A 14,870-nucleotide genomic window follows, 5' to 3' on the forward strand; every position below is an offset into this window, starting at 1 on the left:
AGAGCGGTAAAACCAGTTTTTGTTTTTTTTGGACAAAGTAAAGGAAAGTCAGAGTGACAAGAGCAAACACAAAGAAGAGGGAGGGTTGAACTATTGATTACCATAAACGTGTTGATTTGCCTCCCTGGGAGGAATGGAAGAAGGAGGAAGGCGTAAGGTGGCGGGGTGGAGGGTGGAGTTAAAAACAATAGGCGCTAGAGCGTTGACAAACAGGTGTACGCTGATCCCCTGGCAGTCAAGACGGAAGAAAACAAGAGCATGTAGGTTTAACACGTAGCTATTTGGATGTGAGAGTACTGACTCCATGAGGGCAAGAATATTCTGGAGGATTTAGAACTGTAAATAAAAGGTAAGAGCATTTTGCATTCTCCTGAATATATTTTTTTAAAGGTAATCCCAATGCATTCTAGTGGCTTTAGATTGGATATATAAAATAATTCATGTGGATAGAGTTATTGAGGTTATTTTTTTTTCTTTGAAACGCCCTAGAAGGCTTTTATTTTTCTTCTATGGGCGTGTAAACAAAGCATCAGAAATGTAGATGGACAGGTTTGGAGATGCTACGTCAAAACAGGGACGGTCAAGTGTAGAATTTCCAGTGTCAGTATTCCTGAAAAGGATAATTTATCATCAACATGTCAAAACTATTTGAGAACTAATATTTTTCCTCCTTTGTTATACAAATACAATTCAAGTAAATGTTTAATCACTTCAATACATTCAATAGAAAAGTGTGTACATTATGTCACGGCTGGACCATGGCCAAAAAGAAGGATGACATGTCATCGCATATATTTTTAAAGTATTTTTCTTATGTTGTATTCACATTAAGCTAGATAGCAAAAATGCTACTTATTTTCTATTGTTGTGCACAATGTCATTGAAATGAAAACTAACCAATATAGCCATATTTTGAGGAACTGTTGCCATTAGATAAATGACTTATTTCAATTTTAGCCAATCTTTTACTCACCTGGCCTTAAATTATCTATCACACGCATAAAAGCAAAGATTGCTCATCTTGTCTTTCCCTTGATAAAGAACTAGGACAGTGCTGTCTTGTATGAACATTGGTTACAACAGAATTTACCATCTAGTATACATTCTAGTCCTTAAAATATATATAAATAATGTCAAATAGAGCAGTATATAAATATGGCCAAGGTACCTTATCAACACTGTGAGATTAAAAGGTCAATATTTGTGTAGTGTCTATTATGACTATCATATCCTTTTACAAACAAGATGTAAAAAGCTTGTTCTCACATTTATTTTTAAACATGTTTAACAGGGTTTTTCTAGTTTTTAACATAAAAAAGAGCCAATGTGACAGCTGCAATGGGTTGGGAATGCTGCAGCTCGAGTTCTGAAATCTAAAAACCCATCATACCGGTCTTAGCATTTTTACTCTTTGCTTTTAGTGAGCCATAGAATTAAAAACCAGAAAACTTTGAAGTCATTGGTTACCATTGGCGATGTCTATCAAGACGGATGAGTTGACTCTGGCCTAAAAATGTTTAATCTTGTTTTTAATGATTAATTATGACTGTATAGCACTTGAAGTTGGTTTTGTATGAAGAGTATCTTACAAATAAACTTGCCTTGCCTTTTCTAGGTGCTCCTTTTCAATAGGATGTCGTCGATATCAAATGCAGATTTCCTCTGCCAACAAGGAGACACTCTTTGTGGTAAGAATAAAAGTTGATTTAACTTTAATTATGTCTTAAAGCACAGGCCTGTTTTGATATTTCTATTAAGTTTCTGAGTCGTTCTTTATTAGCTTCTTAATATCTTAATTCTGCAGCAATTTTAAAGCGAGACAAATGTCAGCATTCACTAAAGAAGTATTATTATTCCTTCCAATTCATAATAAGGAACTACAAAAATGGTCTATTGCTTTAAAGTTGCAGACAACATCTTAACAATGTGCATCACAGTGAAAAGGATATTAAAAATATCCTTTTATTGTTCTGAAATGTGATCGAGGAAATGAACATAAATAAAAGTCAGCATTTTTAGGAAGTGGCAACCCTTATCAATGTACTTGGGACAATAAAATACAAGTATCCCAAGTAATGTGTTATAAATCACGTCACAAAATGGCTGGGTCATCAAAGATGTCATTTTTAATGTATATTTTAACAGAGGACAAATATATTTATTGTGTACTGAAATACTTTTTTACATGGGCTGTTGTCTGTTCTTGTAAAGTTGCTAAATTTGTCTACAATAGAGTCAAGATTTCGATTCAAACGAGTAGGAATGGCGTCTTAGGCACCAATCACCATATTTGTAGTTTTTTCTACTTTTACAGTTGTAGCTAAAATGGCAAATTTCTGCTGAGTCTGTTTACAAATGCTCTTTCTTTGTCAGAAATCCGCTTGTATGAGAAGGAAGTGATTGTGGTGCCACTCCTGCTGCTCGCCACATTTGTGGTCACATTGGTCTTCATCCTCCTGTTGCGTTTCTGTCCGGAAAAAGTCGACCGCATCCGCATCAGAAACTTGAGAAAGTCCAATTTCCGAAGGGAGCTGCATGGCATCGACGGTAAGCCAACGTTGTGCTCTGAATCGTAACTGATGAATGACAGTTAAAAGGCTTCCAACTGCTAAGCTGCTCTATAAAGTCAAACCCATTTACATTTAGATAGCTGTCATAATACCTAACAAGTGATGCTGAATAAAATGGCTGACAGTTATTATGATCACCTGCCAAAATTCTTCGTATTCAGCATATTCTTGTCAAAAGCAACTTTTTTTGGGGGGCTTTATATCACTGACTTCTGAACTTTTTTCATCAAATAGTACGTAAAACATGCAAAACTCCACAATGACAAACTTTGACTTAGTGCGTGAGGTTTACAACCAATTTTCCTTGTAAGCTGCCCGCCATGTGCAATGAGTAAATGTTAATGACATTTATTAGCTGTGTTGCTTACGTGTTATGTGCAGGTGCCTCTGATTTGCAGGTTAGCATGTAGCTAACGGTTTTATCATTGCTTTGGCAAACAAGTCAAAGTATAAAAGAAATGTAGTTCTTTTAAGATGGAATGGCTATCAGATTATGTGCAAATAGAAGAACAAGTGTTGAAATTGGTTTAGAAAGGTCTCCTCTCCAAAACATGTAGCAAAGCTAAAGTTGTAAACACGTTTTCTTAGTGAAAAATATTGCATATAAATAGAAGCTTGTATTTGAATAAGAATTGAGAAGGAAAAGTGTGAAAAATAAGCCAAAAATTTAAGTCTGATTTGTGCATATTCTAGTGACATTTAATCAGTTTTATTCATAGATCTTAATAATTACATTGTATTATGACTAGATCATTTATGGGTATTATACAACATGGCATGTGAGATACTGGTGTGTGCCTATAACGAGCATTGAATAATTTCATTGTATTATAACATTCAGTGAATGAAATGATTTCATATGATGGATATATTTGACAAACATTGCGCCTTTCGTCTTCCTGCAGCTCCCCCTGGAATCAACGTACTGGAGGGCGAAAGCATTGCCCTGGACATGCCCACCTACTCGACCTTCCAACCGCCCATCACGCCCAAAAAGCTCTCCCTGTCCGTAGACATGCCTCCGGTCTCTTCCGCCGCCGCCTACAATCCCGCGGCAGAAATCGTGGTCCAGCCACGAGAGCTTCCTCGCCAGAGATTGCCCGAGTCCTTTAACTTGGTCACTCCATTGCCTGGTTCCTTCTCCCTGCGCGCCAATTCGTCCGTGTCCCTCTATAGGGCCCGTATGGACAATAGGAACGCCATCTTGCGGGTGTTAAATGGTGAGGAGATACTGTGGAGGTGAGATGATGAAAGGTCAAAGGTCAGCAGTTAACGTGGTTCTCTTGGCGCAGATTCCGCCGATGCCACGGAGAGACATAACTTCCTGGGCTTTGCGTCCTTCCTGGCCAAGGTGGGTCCGCACCCGTTTTTGCCCGAGCTTCTGGGCGTGGTCTCCTTGCGGGCTCCTCTGGTAACGGTGGTGGAGGAGATGGAGAACCGGGACCTGCTCAGTTTCCTGTGGCGGTGCAGACAGGTCAGAAACATGATAAAATGCTCAGAATGTTTTGGATTAAAATGGTGTCATGGAATTAATTTTGATTTTTGTGTCTATTTGTATAGGAGGACGTGACTCCTCCGTGTGAGATGACCGAGCGCCGCTTATATACTATGGCTCAGCATGTGATCTCGGCGCTGGTTTGTATATATATATGTTCTTTTTTTTTTTTAGTTATTTGGCTAGAAAATCTGGACAACAAGGAAAGATGAGGGTGTAAATGTTTTTGTTTGGATTGATTTGAACTACTTTTAAGGTCACCCCTATTATAACTGTTTTTGTTTTATCAGTGCTGAGCCCTAGTAGCATGAGTGGCTTCTGATTAGGAGTTTTAGCGTATATTTTCACATTTTTATGAACTTAAAAAATATGTATATATATTTTTAAACAATAGTAGAAAAAAATTAATTTGCGATACGTGCAGTTGCGATAATTGTGGGAAAATTGTATGTGGCTGCCAAAAATAATTCATAAGCAAAGTTATTAGCAGCTGTTTTGATTATTGTTGTCGACCTAAAAATGCTGCGAATTGTCTTTTTAATGAAATTTTTTATTGTATTTATTTTAGAAACCTTTTTTTATTTAAAAAAAAAAAAACGACTAAGATAAGTCAATATTCTCCTTAATAATACATGCATTTTGAGCAGAATTTTAAAAATTGTATAGTCTTAAAGTTCCAAGTATCACTTAATGGCTGTCAATTATTTAGTGACTTGATTTTTGGTATAAAAGTAAATTTTTGCCGTACTTTCTTTCCAGACGTTTCTCCACAGCAAAGATCTCCTGCACGGAAATCTTCGTGCCCGGAGTGTCCTGGTCAGCAAGGTGCACACGGCCAAGCTGTGGGGTCTTCACGGGGTCTACATGCGGACTACCCAGGCGGCTCCAAAAAAGGATGACCCCAGCATGAAAAAGTGGCAGGCGCCAGAAATTTTAGCCAAGAGGAACGTCGGGCCTAGCAGTGATGTGTGAGTATTCACTCTTAATGGGGTTTTAGTCTGGTTTTCATATTCTCAGTTGCAAGCAAATGTAGAATAATATTTTAATATTCTTCTAAGCCAGTAGAATATAGATCATGCAATTAATTTGATAGATAAAAGAGATGGTTCATATGAAAGTGTGTTACAGAATCATTACTATAATTTTTTAAAATGTGGTTTAGTTGTTTAATTCAACCAAATAAAAATTGAAGGAATATTACATGAGATGTACCTCAAATGCCTTATTTTAAAGTGATAACTGCTTTTGTTAAATTCCAAATTTAACAAGTCAGCTTTCAATGAGGATGACAAACATACAAAAAATGTTTGATAAAAATAAAGAAATCAATATTTTATTGTGAAAAAAACGGATTTTAATCGATTTTGGCATTTTTTAAATACATAATAACATTTTGCCAAGTCAATGGAGGAAAATTGTTTTCATATCCAAGCAAATTAAGTTAAAACCTTGATCATAATGGAATAAAATCTACAAGTCAATGAACTATTGTATCCTTATGCCTTTTAACCTTTCCCATCTAACATGTTTATCTTATTGACCTTTTTCATTTCTCCTCAGTTGGTCTTTTGGCATCTTGCTCTATGAAATGGCAACACTGGGTAAGTCCTTCAATCACTGAATAATCTCAGCCAGTTGGCGACCATTCCCACTAACAAAACCAATATAAATTCTCTTTTTAAAGGAGAAGCTCCATTTGCAGAAATCCCCGTCAACGAACTCCTCCAATTCCACCAGCGAGGCAAAAGTCTAAAGAAGCATCCCAACTGCACCAACAGCCTGTACTACTTCACCCACACTTTCCCAAATGTAAATCACATGGCAAAACTCCCTCCTAACATCCAAACACCCATTTTTTTCCCACAGCTACGCCCTCATTAAAGCTTGCTGCCAATGGAAAGAAGCGGATCGACCCACGCTGGCCGAGGTGACCCGCAAACTGGCATCCGGGGAGAAAAGCGCCTCAGATAAAGTCTTGAAGGGTACATCTGTCGATGTGGAGCAGTACTTGCAGGAGGCCGGATATGGCGAGGCTAACAGCTACACCATCTTCTAAACACAACGGGTCTACACCCTCCTTTTTTTAATTTTACTATTGCACTTTTCAAACCCAATTGTTACAGCTTCCACTTTGCAAAAAATGAAGGAGAGAGAACAACTATGTATATTAAAGATGTTTATTAAGCTTTTCATTTTTCATTAAACCAAGCTTTTAAAAGGTTTAGGCAAAAAGGAAAAGACTTTGAAGCAGATGTTGATCTGCCTTGTTTACCACTTTCCTCAGGTGCATTGCCATGTATTAGAATGGTTCCAAGTTGAAGGACTCTGAACTGAATGACTAATAAAATGTGAATAAATATTCATCACAGCCTGCATGGAGGATGACATCAGCTGTCAAAAAAAATCCAGGACTGGCATCTCGTTTTTTTCCAAAACAGATTTGTATTATCTTGCAAGAGCAACTTTTTGCATCTAACCTGCTTCCTTGTGATTTTTCCTAAGGACCCTTTCAAAATGGCCGCATAGGAGCAATCATTCCAGAAGAGGATGGCAAAAAATACATCACACTCCAGGATGATATCACAGGTGAAAATATAAAGTTCATTCATTCATGTTCTGAACCGTTTATCCTCACAAGGGTCACGGGGGGTGCTGGAGCCTATCCCAGCTAACCCGGAATTGGTAACCAGGCAATTGCAGGGCACAGGGAGACAAAAGACAAGCATTCATATTCCCCTTGAGGCAATTTAGATTGTTCAACCAGCTAACCATGCATGTTTTTCGAATGTGGGAGGAAACTGGAGTACCCAGAAAAACCCGCACAAGCCCAGGGAAAACTTGCAAATTTATAGTCCAATATTTATCTCGAAGGGACAACAGTCCTGTATTTTTGTGACAATTTTCAGTTAGCTCTTGTTCTCCAACCTTAACATGAAAAATACTCGAGTAGAAAATGTAAGAGATACAAAACTAAACTTTACAACACAATATGTTTGCCCCCATTCTTGGGCTCTTAGCAGAAAAAAATTGAAGCACCATTTTAAATACAGCCAAAGGCAACATGTCGTATATATATAAAAAACATGTCAAATTACTACTTCTTACTATAGAGTCGTTTGGATTTGACTCATTGGCAGCCATTGATGGCAATAGACCTCCAATCTATCGCTGTCAATTAACATGGGTTAAACACACTAGTACATACAAGGCAGAAAAAAAAATGACACATTCATGGTCCAGAATGTAAATTGTTAATTTTAGCCCCAAGTCACTCGCGTAAGCTATTAATAGAGGCGCAAATTTTGAGTGCAGGACCCAACTTGATGTTCATGGTGGAGATCAAGTGATCCTCACGTAGGAGCATAAGAGCTTGCCCGTCGATTTCCTGGGACAGGAAATGAGCGGCAAGTTCCTCACAACCTGAGAAAAAAAATTAACGTGTTTACAAACATAAAAATAATAAAAATATGTTCTGGTGGTCTAACCTTGAAGTGATGAGATGAAGCGAAACACTTCTTCCACGCTCCACTGGGCGGGAGTGGATGATAGAAAGCCACCCGTCTCCATGGGGAGGCTCCCTGGGGCTGAGGTGTCCGATTGGGGTGCGTTGTTAAGGTCGCCTCTGGAATGCGATGAGCTGGGAGAGAGAGAAGGCGTGTCCTGTTCTTCTTCCGCGTCGCCGTCGCTTGATGCTTCCTCTGAGCGGCTGGAGTCCGAGTGGCGCTAAAATATTCACATGTAACATGAGGGAGTCTTTCTTTTTAAGTAAAGGATTCTGAGATGACAAGTTTGACCATTTTTACGGGTACATTTTGTTCCAAATTGATTGTTATACCCTTATTTATGAGGGGAACATTTGCGAAAATTACACTTTGACCATTTTATGGGATGTGGTCACCAAATTGGACATCTATTCAAAAGTTATCATTAGCATACTTAATCTAAGTCAGAATGTGTGTTGTGGTAGTTTGTAAAAGAGTGAAATGAATAATGAAAACGCCTATTAACAAAACCGATATTCAATCTTTCCCAAGTGGGCGGAGCTAGATGTGATCATTTGAGTTCAATGTTCCTTTTCTACTAATTTAGAAAATCCAACAAATGCTTGACATGTACTTAATTAGTTGAGATGATTTTCTTATTTAGGTCAAAACCTCCCTTTTAAAAAGTAGTCTGAACACATGGTAATTTTTTTGTTGTGTTTTGTTACCTTGACGTTAGGAAGCCGTCCAGATGACTTCCCACCGTTGCTGGTGCTGCTTCGTCGAGGTGGTCCGCGGCGCCTAACGGCGTTCTCGTGCGCCGGTGGAGGCGGCGCTGGCGTCACGCCGCCGTTTCTCCCTCTGCTCGACTTGTAGTGTTGACTGCAGCTGACGTTGTACCTGTTCGGAACAGAGCGGATGGATCCAAAAGGGAAGGTGAGCGAGAACTCCTGACTGGACAAACACGTTTGACATGGCTTGTGGTTAAGTAGGGTGTTTACCAAACACGCTATGCCAACTAGGCTTTACATTAACGGTGGTAGATGCCCCAAAAAATAAATAGATGTATTTACCTTTTAGCACAAGTGTTGGAACAGAATCGTTTTGTTCCTCGAAACTGTCCGGCTGGTGCTAGGCTTAAGCAGTACTCGCATTTCAACACTGCAAAATGTTTTAAAAAATGTTAGCGTGGATGTCAAAAACTAAATTTGTGGTTTGAAACTTCACTTACAAGGTGGGCCGTTTTCGGCACGGGCACCCAGGGCGAAGTCTCGATCTTTGAGTAGTCCGGCCACCTTATGGGATAAAACGGAAAAATATAGATTTTTTGTTTATAGAAATTCAATTCCCTGGCAGAAGTAGAAGCCGAGTAATTAAAATTAAACGGTAATGTAGCATTTTTTTTCTTGTTTCTTGGTTAATAATACGTGGAAACTGTATGAGTAGTCATGGTAGTTATTTTTGGCCGTTGGTGTCAAACATGTGGCTCGTGGGCTGGAAGCGACCCGCCAGGGGGGTTCAATCTGGTCTGCAAGATGGGCACTTTGTAGTATGATAATTTGACTGAAAAAAAACTCACAGGGAAAGGCTCTGCCCCTTCCTGAATGACAAAGCCCTCGATGAGGTGCGTTAGGACTTGAGGTTTGACCACCGCTTGAGGTAGCGGCGGCCGTTCTTTGTCGCCGTGCCCCCCTCTGGATAGTGGCAGGGACAAGGCGGGAGGCAGTGAGACTGGCGCCGTGGAAGGAGGAGCTGTTGAAAAAAAAAATTGAAGAAAAGATTAGTAGTTCAGGCTTTTTAAGGCTTTGAAGATTTTGGTGACATTAACGCAGTTACCTGACTCCTTTGCCAGAGTCAAATTAGGAGTAGCTTCTTTCATCGGCATTGCTTCAGACGATCCCGCGTTGTTCTCGCTTGGCGCGTCAAAGTCTGACTTCCTCTTCAGGGAGCCGTTGGTGGACTTATTCTGGCGGAACGAGTTTCATTGACGTGGATCTGACACAAATAACGAACGACGAGTGAACTTACTGTCGTTGTAGAGGAGTTATTAGCCAGGGCGTGGACGTTGTCCTGGGTGGTGACGTTTCGCACTTGCGCCAGGGCGACGGCTTGCACGCTACCCGCTACGCACTGCCTGGCTCCCACTAGCTGCACGGGGATATGTGGCGGGTTGTGGCTGCTGTTGCCGGGCGGAGCCGGGAGGATGGGGAGCGGTTGCCGGGGCGACACTTGCACGGGTAAGCGGTGTCCCTGCACTGTTTTGGGTTGGATGGGTACCGGGCCTTTTTCGGCGCCGGCCTGCTGCAGCGGCTGCACCACCAGAGTCTGAGTATTGACGTTAGCTTTAGCCGCTACTGTGCTAAGCGAGTAGCCCTGGGTGGAGGTAGGCACGTTGGAGGTGGGCACCAGGATGACGGGGGCGGAGGAAGGGGACAGCAGGAGCTGGGAAAGTGGGAGTGCCGGGGAGGAGGTGGCGGAGGGGGCTACGGAGGTGGTGCCGCCGGGTGGGGGGGCGCTCAACGCGGACTGGTTGCCGCCTTTGATGGCCATGCCGGTGGTTGAGGATTTTCCAGCTTGTAGTTGGGGTTGAATCTGAGGAAAGTTGCCTTGGTCTTTTCTGTCGGGGAGCTCGGATTTGACGGCGACCGTCCTGGGAGTGGATGCGCAGTGTAATGCAAGATTCTGGACCTGGAATGTTAAAGAAGTTTAGTTTAATACGTTTACCCAAAACTCGGACATAGAAATGCCTTGAAAACACTAGGCAACCTGAAAATGCCCCTAAATCAACAGGATACTATGGAATTGTCCTATATGCCTCAAATTAGCATTGACATTTTTGGTTGCTTTGTGTTTATTTCTTTGGAAGAATGACCAATTGGAAAAAATATATATATTTGAAAAGCACGCTAAGAGATCACATTTACGTTTAGTTTTTTTTCCAAAAATCTTAAAATTCTCCAAGCTACGAAAATTTTTCAACATTTGGCAACTTTGTGTAATTGTTTCACTCTTACAACTCCCCCAAACTAAACCGTTTTCTCTAATCGCATGAAATGTAACATAAGGTGGACCTTTTGCAGGTTTTATAAACCTAGCGGGCCACTTAATGTTACTGAAATTTGAAACTGCTTCAACCTGATCACTGTCGGATTGAGCGTTAGCTGAGGTAGGAGCTTCAGTCTGTTGCTGTTGTTGGGTTTGAGCCACCGTGGTCACAGTGGCTGTTGCCGTGCCACCTGGCATGAAGATGAGCTGCGACGCCAGCGGCGCTCTAAGAGAACGGTTCACCTGGAAAAACACGTTTCTTAGGCTTAATAGTTGAAAAAAACAGTATCAAGATGGGTGCCCACTCATTCAACCCACCCGGAGATACATCTGCCCCTGTCCTGACGAGTTTCCCCCCAACAACACCGATTGGTTGAGGGTGGTCGTTGTCGCGGAGGTGGCCGGACCATGGGGGCGAGGGGTGCTTGCGGTTCCCCCTGCTGAAGTGGTGCTGAGATTCACCTGGGGTCATATAAAAAATGATTTTAAAAAATGTTTAACCAAATTATGTCATTATAATGAAGCGTACAGTGGTGGTTGCCTGTGAGATACTGCTGCTTGGGGTGTTTGATTGGCGACTTGCTGCAAGTGTCGCCTGATTAAAAAAGAGAAGAAATTAGTATAAAAAAATGTAATTGCTAAATGTTGTCCTCGGTTTACCTGTTGGACAGCCGCCAAGTTGTGAAGCTGAGCATTGCTAATCTGCTGTTGAAGCATGAGTTGCTGGAAGTACTGGGCTGCGTTGGGTTGTCTTTGCAAGGCTTGGAGAGCCTAACCAAGAACAAAAAGATTAAAATTGGAGGATACATTTCATTGGATTTTGCGGAAGAGCGGACTAGGGTGCTCACTTGTACGGCCTGCCGCTCGTAGAGAGACATGTGGGCTATCTGTGGTGGCCGGGTGGTTCTACTGGTCTGAGGGTTCCCGTTGGTGGTGGCGGTATTGGTGGTGCTGGTGTTGTTGTTTTGGTCCTCATTTGTCTCCATGTTAGCTGCTAGAACACAATGACACGTCATCCTCAACAGTTTAAAGCTCTTCCCTTATTTATGGGCATATATTCTGAGTTAGCCAGTAGAGGAGACTGGGAGTTCGTAGTACGTTTTTAACTTAAAAGTCGGAAATTGTGGTGTTTTAAAATAAAAAGGGATTTTTTTTATGTGGTTAGTTGTCTGGAAATGTCTTTTTATGTTTGAAGTGCTTAAGGTTTAGGGTTATGCAGATAACATTTATAAATAGTAACCCTTATGTATTTGATATGATTGAATCGGGCAGTACAGGATGTGATGGATCATGTCACAGGTGACAGTTAATTAATCATTGTTGTCAACATCTACCAGTCAACATGGACTGGACGTCTATCGATTCTAGTAAATCTTTCAGTACATAGTTTGTTAGTTTAATCATGTCTATTTCGACTTGCTATTTTTTATTTTGGTGCTGATGCTGCACCAAACCGCCCAACATAGGCGATATTTATATTCTTGGTCGATGCTATCTACTGTAGCTAACCAAGCTAACTTCACTTCATTGATGATGCGTTCACGTACATCTCAATCATTCGCAAAAACACACCTGATTTCCCCAGAAAGCTGATTTATTATCGTCGAAATAGAAAGCGCATCACTCGTCCAGTCAGGAAAAAGGTTAGCAAGCAAATGTGTCTAATCGACAGATCTGATCGTGAAATCATACCAAGATAACATTTGAAAAGGAGTTAAAGATGAGTTTTAATGACCGTAGCAAAAGTTGAAACGTAGATAATAAGCCTATTTGGTGAGAGTTGCTAGTTAGCATTGGAAGCTACACGGCGATCATCCATGCAAGAAGTCATCGGTCGGCGTCTCAAACAGCTTGCTTGTGTTTGTACCTCTTTTCTTGGTAAGTTTGCTACTTTTACTCCTATTTCCATGAAATTAGATGCTTCCAATCAGGTTTCAAACGCTGACGCTGAACCTTTCATCAGCTTTTTGGCTCCATAAAGAAAAAAATCCGCCCCCAACAGGTCGATTTTTTTTCTTCGTCGCTTCGTTTTTTTGGTGCTTCAAAAATACCATGGGAAATGTATACTGCCCTCTATTAGACATTACACGACGTTACATCTAACATTTCGACGTATACATGGACTATATATATGTAATGAGTTTCAGTCCAAGGTGCAGTATGTTGTAGTAGTTTGCACAGGAGGAATATTACAAGTGAAACCACCTAGATTGACGGCAATAGACGTCCAATCCATTTCAATTTACAGAAACAATACTCTGGGTAAAATGGACACCATAACTGAGCACCACATTGTACACAAAGTACTATAACTATGTATTTGAGATAAGAGAAAAAGATTCTTGCAATGCATGAAGTATTTTTATTCAAACATTGCTACATGCTGAAATGTCACAAAAAGTACAAACTGTTGCGACCAAAACAGTCCCTTTTTCCATTTTCAGGATTGCTGACTAATTTCAGATGATACATGAAATCGATTGATTATAACACACCTTATGGGAATAACTTAAGCAAACAAAACAATGATTCATAGCAGAAAACTAAACCAGTTCCGTGCGTACTCTATTCAACAAAAAAGAATATTAGTACGGCTTACGATACAGAGCAAGTGCTGAATTTGCTACAATTTTCAAATTATTTGCATCTAGAAACCATTTTTCTCTTCATTCATTTCATTAGCCAACATTGAAATATTTGTTTCTCCATCAACTTTGGTAATTTGCTATGAAAGTGCATGTATCGTATTAAAATCTATTTTATTTGTTTTTTTACACTTGCTTTTTGTGAGGTAAAACATTTGAGTTTGTGTATTTTAATCATACAATACATTTGTAGGTCGCATTAACAGTTTGTGACTTGAAATAGAATGTTTAAAATAATAATATAATTTAAAAAAAAAAAAGGTTTTAACGTGGCTGCACTTAATCATTCACATTATGCAAGTGACCCTAACTTAAAAGTTACTAAAGAAATAGCAATTTTATAACCTAAACATTGAATTTCAGACATCAGCAGGGAACAAAAAGACGAAATACTGCAGTAGTGTGAATATGCAAAACATACTTTGGCGATTTCGTGCAAAAGAAAACAAACAAAAAAACGCCTCACTGTTATTGTCGCATCAAACATCCAAAAGAAGTACACTGACAACCGGTATGAGAACGGAGTTTGCCTACAAACAGTTTCAAAGCATCAGAAAAGTCACAAAGTGGAGGGAGAAAAAAAAACAAAATAAAATAATAAATCAATGAAGACGATGTCACATCGGTAACAAGTGGTCATCTCGCTCTTCCGGTTCCTCATCTAAAGGCTCCGTCGAAACTCCCCTGTAAGCTGGGGTCTCGTCCCGGTCCCGCGAACGGCACACAAAATCACAGCCGTCCTGTGAAGACGGATTACAAAGAGTTAATATTATTGAATTGAAAGTACTATCATTTCCATTGTATGAGTGTGTAGTTTTTCAAAGAAGATAATTGATATTTAACTGCAAAAGCCAATCCATTTCAACTGTATTTGTGTGTATTTGATCTTTTTTGTGCAATTTGTTTTTTTTGGACAGGTGCGACTTATAGTCAGAAAATACGATGACCCGGGACTTGAACTTACGGCAGAGAGATTGCCGACCTCCACCCAGAAAGCATAGTTGGGAAACTGCTCAATTCCTTTGGCCCCGACAACCAGACGCTGGTAGAGGAACCCTACAATGAGGTAAACAGCCACTAGGCAGAAGCCGCTGTAAAAAAAATGTGAAAATTGACTAACTTCCGTAAATATATGTCGCATCCCATTATGTAGTACTCACATGATAAGTATGATGGAACCTGCGCCAAGTTTATGTTCCATAGGCGGGCACACGGCACTGGATTCCAGTTTGAACAAATAGAAGCAGTTCTGCTTCCGTTCTCTGTTTTCCTGTACCACCTCGAGTTGCCCCTGGAAAAGCAAGATGGCTTTTATTGCTGTAAAGTGGTTAACTCTCAAATAAATCTTTTTATTTTAGGTTATTTCTTTTTGGAAAAACCTGATAACGTTTTAATATACTAACCACATTGATATTCCTGTTGCAAAATATCATGACAAATGCTTTCCTCTGTTCTTGGGAGCAGTGGTTGTCATATTTTTCCCCGTTGCCGTAGGAAAGCCACACATAGTCGGCTGTTGGGAAGAGGACAACATGTAGTACAAGTAGACATACTTGTAGTAGGAGTTGAGGTAAGTTTGAAAGGGTTACTGTATTCAGAAATCAAATGACAAAGATTGCCTAATAAGTACAAT

General features: G+C 40.3%; 3 protein-coding genes and 1 long non-coding RNA gene across 7 annotated transcripts in view; 2 read left to right on the forward strand and 2 right to left on the reverse strand.

Annotated features, from left to right (window-relative positions):
• Positions 1-6,255, forward strand: styk1b (serine/threonine/tyrosine kinase 1b). Its single transcript, XM_077720005.1, has 10 exons — positions 1-349; positions 1,616-1,688; positions 2,374-2,547; positions 3,476-3,790; positions 3,863-4,044; positions 4,131-4,205; positions 4,825-5,033; positions 5,626-5,666; positions 5,750-5,846; positions 5,932-6,255. Exons 2-10 carry the CDS (start codon positions 1,634-1,636, stop codon positions 6,119-6,121), a joined length of 1,338 nt encoding a protein of 445 aa, XP_077576131.1. The 5' UTR covers positions 1-349; positions 1,616-1,633; the 3' UTR covers positions 6,122-6,255.
• Positions 6,229-14,870, reverse strand: part of phc1 (polyhomeotic homolog 1) — a 12,710-nt gene continuing 4,068 nt past the window's right edge. The window contains exons 1-14 of one of the 4 annotated variants that reach the window (XM_077720003.1): positions 12,460-12,605; positions 11,441-11,583; positions 11,253-11,363; positions 11,122-11,187; positions 10,911-11,054; positions 10,683-10,835; positions 9,576-10,235; positions 9,384-9,513; positions 9,127-9,299; positions 8,779-8,842; positions 8,621-8,708; positions 8,276-8,447; positions 7,551-7,788; positions 6,229-7,485 (exon numbers count right to left, since the gene is read on the reverse strand). In XM_077720003.1, the coding sequence (XP_077576129.1) occupies positions 7,334-7,485; positions 7,551-7,788; positions 8,276-8,447; positions 8,621-8,708; positions 8,779-8,842; positions 9,127-9,299; positions 9,384-9,513; positions 9,576-10,235; positions 10,683-10,835; positions 10,911-11,054; positions 11,122-11,187; positions 11,253-11,363; positions 11,441-11,578 (2,289 nt within the window). In that variant the 5' untranslated portion in view covers positions 11,579-11,583; positions 12,460-12,605 and the 3' untranslated portion in view covers positions 6,229-7,333. Of the gene's footprint in view, positions 7,486-7,550; positions 7,789-8,275; positions 8,448-8,620; positions 8,709-8,778; positions 8,843-9,126; positions 9,300-9,383; positions 9,514-9,575; positions 10,236-10,682; positions 10,836-10,910; positions 11,055-11,121; positions 11,188-11,252; positions 11,364-11,440; positions 11,587-12,459; positions 12,606-14,870 lie in introns of those variants that run through there. The other 3 variants (XM_077720002.1, XM_077720001.1, XM_077720000.1) reach the window with 3 other exon arrangements.
• LOC144198841 (uncharacterized) lies at positions 12,214-14,493 on the forward strand. Its single transcript, XR_013326788.1, has 2 exons — positions 12,214-12,470; positions 14,155-14,493. It is a non-coding gene; the product is annotated as an uncharacterized LOC144198841 (long non-coding RNA).
• The window catches only part of m6pr (mannose-6-phosphate receptor (cation dependent)), a 3,000-nt gene continuing 1,061 nt past the window's right edge, over positions 12,932-14,870 (reverse strand). Inside the window, exons 4-7 of the mRNA XM_077720006.1 lie at positions 14,641-14,750; positions 14,398-14,528; positions 14,202-14,328; positions 12,932-13,977 (exon numbers count right to left, since the gene is read on the reverse strand). Of these exons, the coding sequence (XP_077576132.1) occupies positions 13,855-13,977; positions 14,202-14,328; positions 14,398-14,528; positions 14,641-14,750 (491 nt within the window). The 3' untranslated portion in view covers positions 12,932-13,854. The remainder of the gene's footprint in view (positions 13,978-14,201; positions 14,329-14,397; positions 14,529-14,640; positions 14,751-14,870) is intronic.

This window comes from Stigmatopora nigra, chromosome 7, assembly GCF_051989575.1.
Source record: "Stigmatopora nigra isolate UIUO_SnigA chromosome 7, RoL_Snig_1.1, whole genome shotgun sequence".
Classification (NCBI taxonomy): Eukaryota; Metazoa; Chordata; class Actinopteri; order Syngnathiformes; family Syngnathidae; genus Stigmatopora; species Stigmatopora nigra.

Excerpts from the sequence above, each read along its gene's own strand:
- styk1b (XM_077720005.1), top strand. The coding sequence starts at position 1,634 with ATGTCGTCGATATCAAATGCAGATTTCCTCTGCCAACAAGGAGACACT. Across the intron at positions 4,206-4,824 it reads AGCATGTGATCTCGGCGCTG|ACGTTTCTCCACAGCAAAGA; the intron begins GTTTGTATATAT and ends CTTTCTTTCCAG. Across the intron at positions 5,847-5,931 it reads CCCAACTGCACCAACAGCCT|CTACGCCCTCATTAAAGCTT; the intron begins GTACTACTTCAC and ends TTTTTCCCACAG.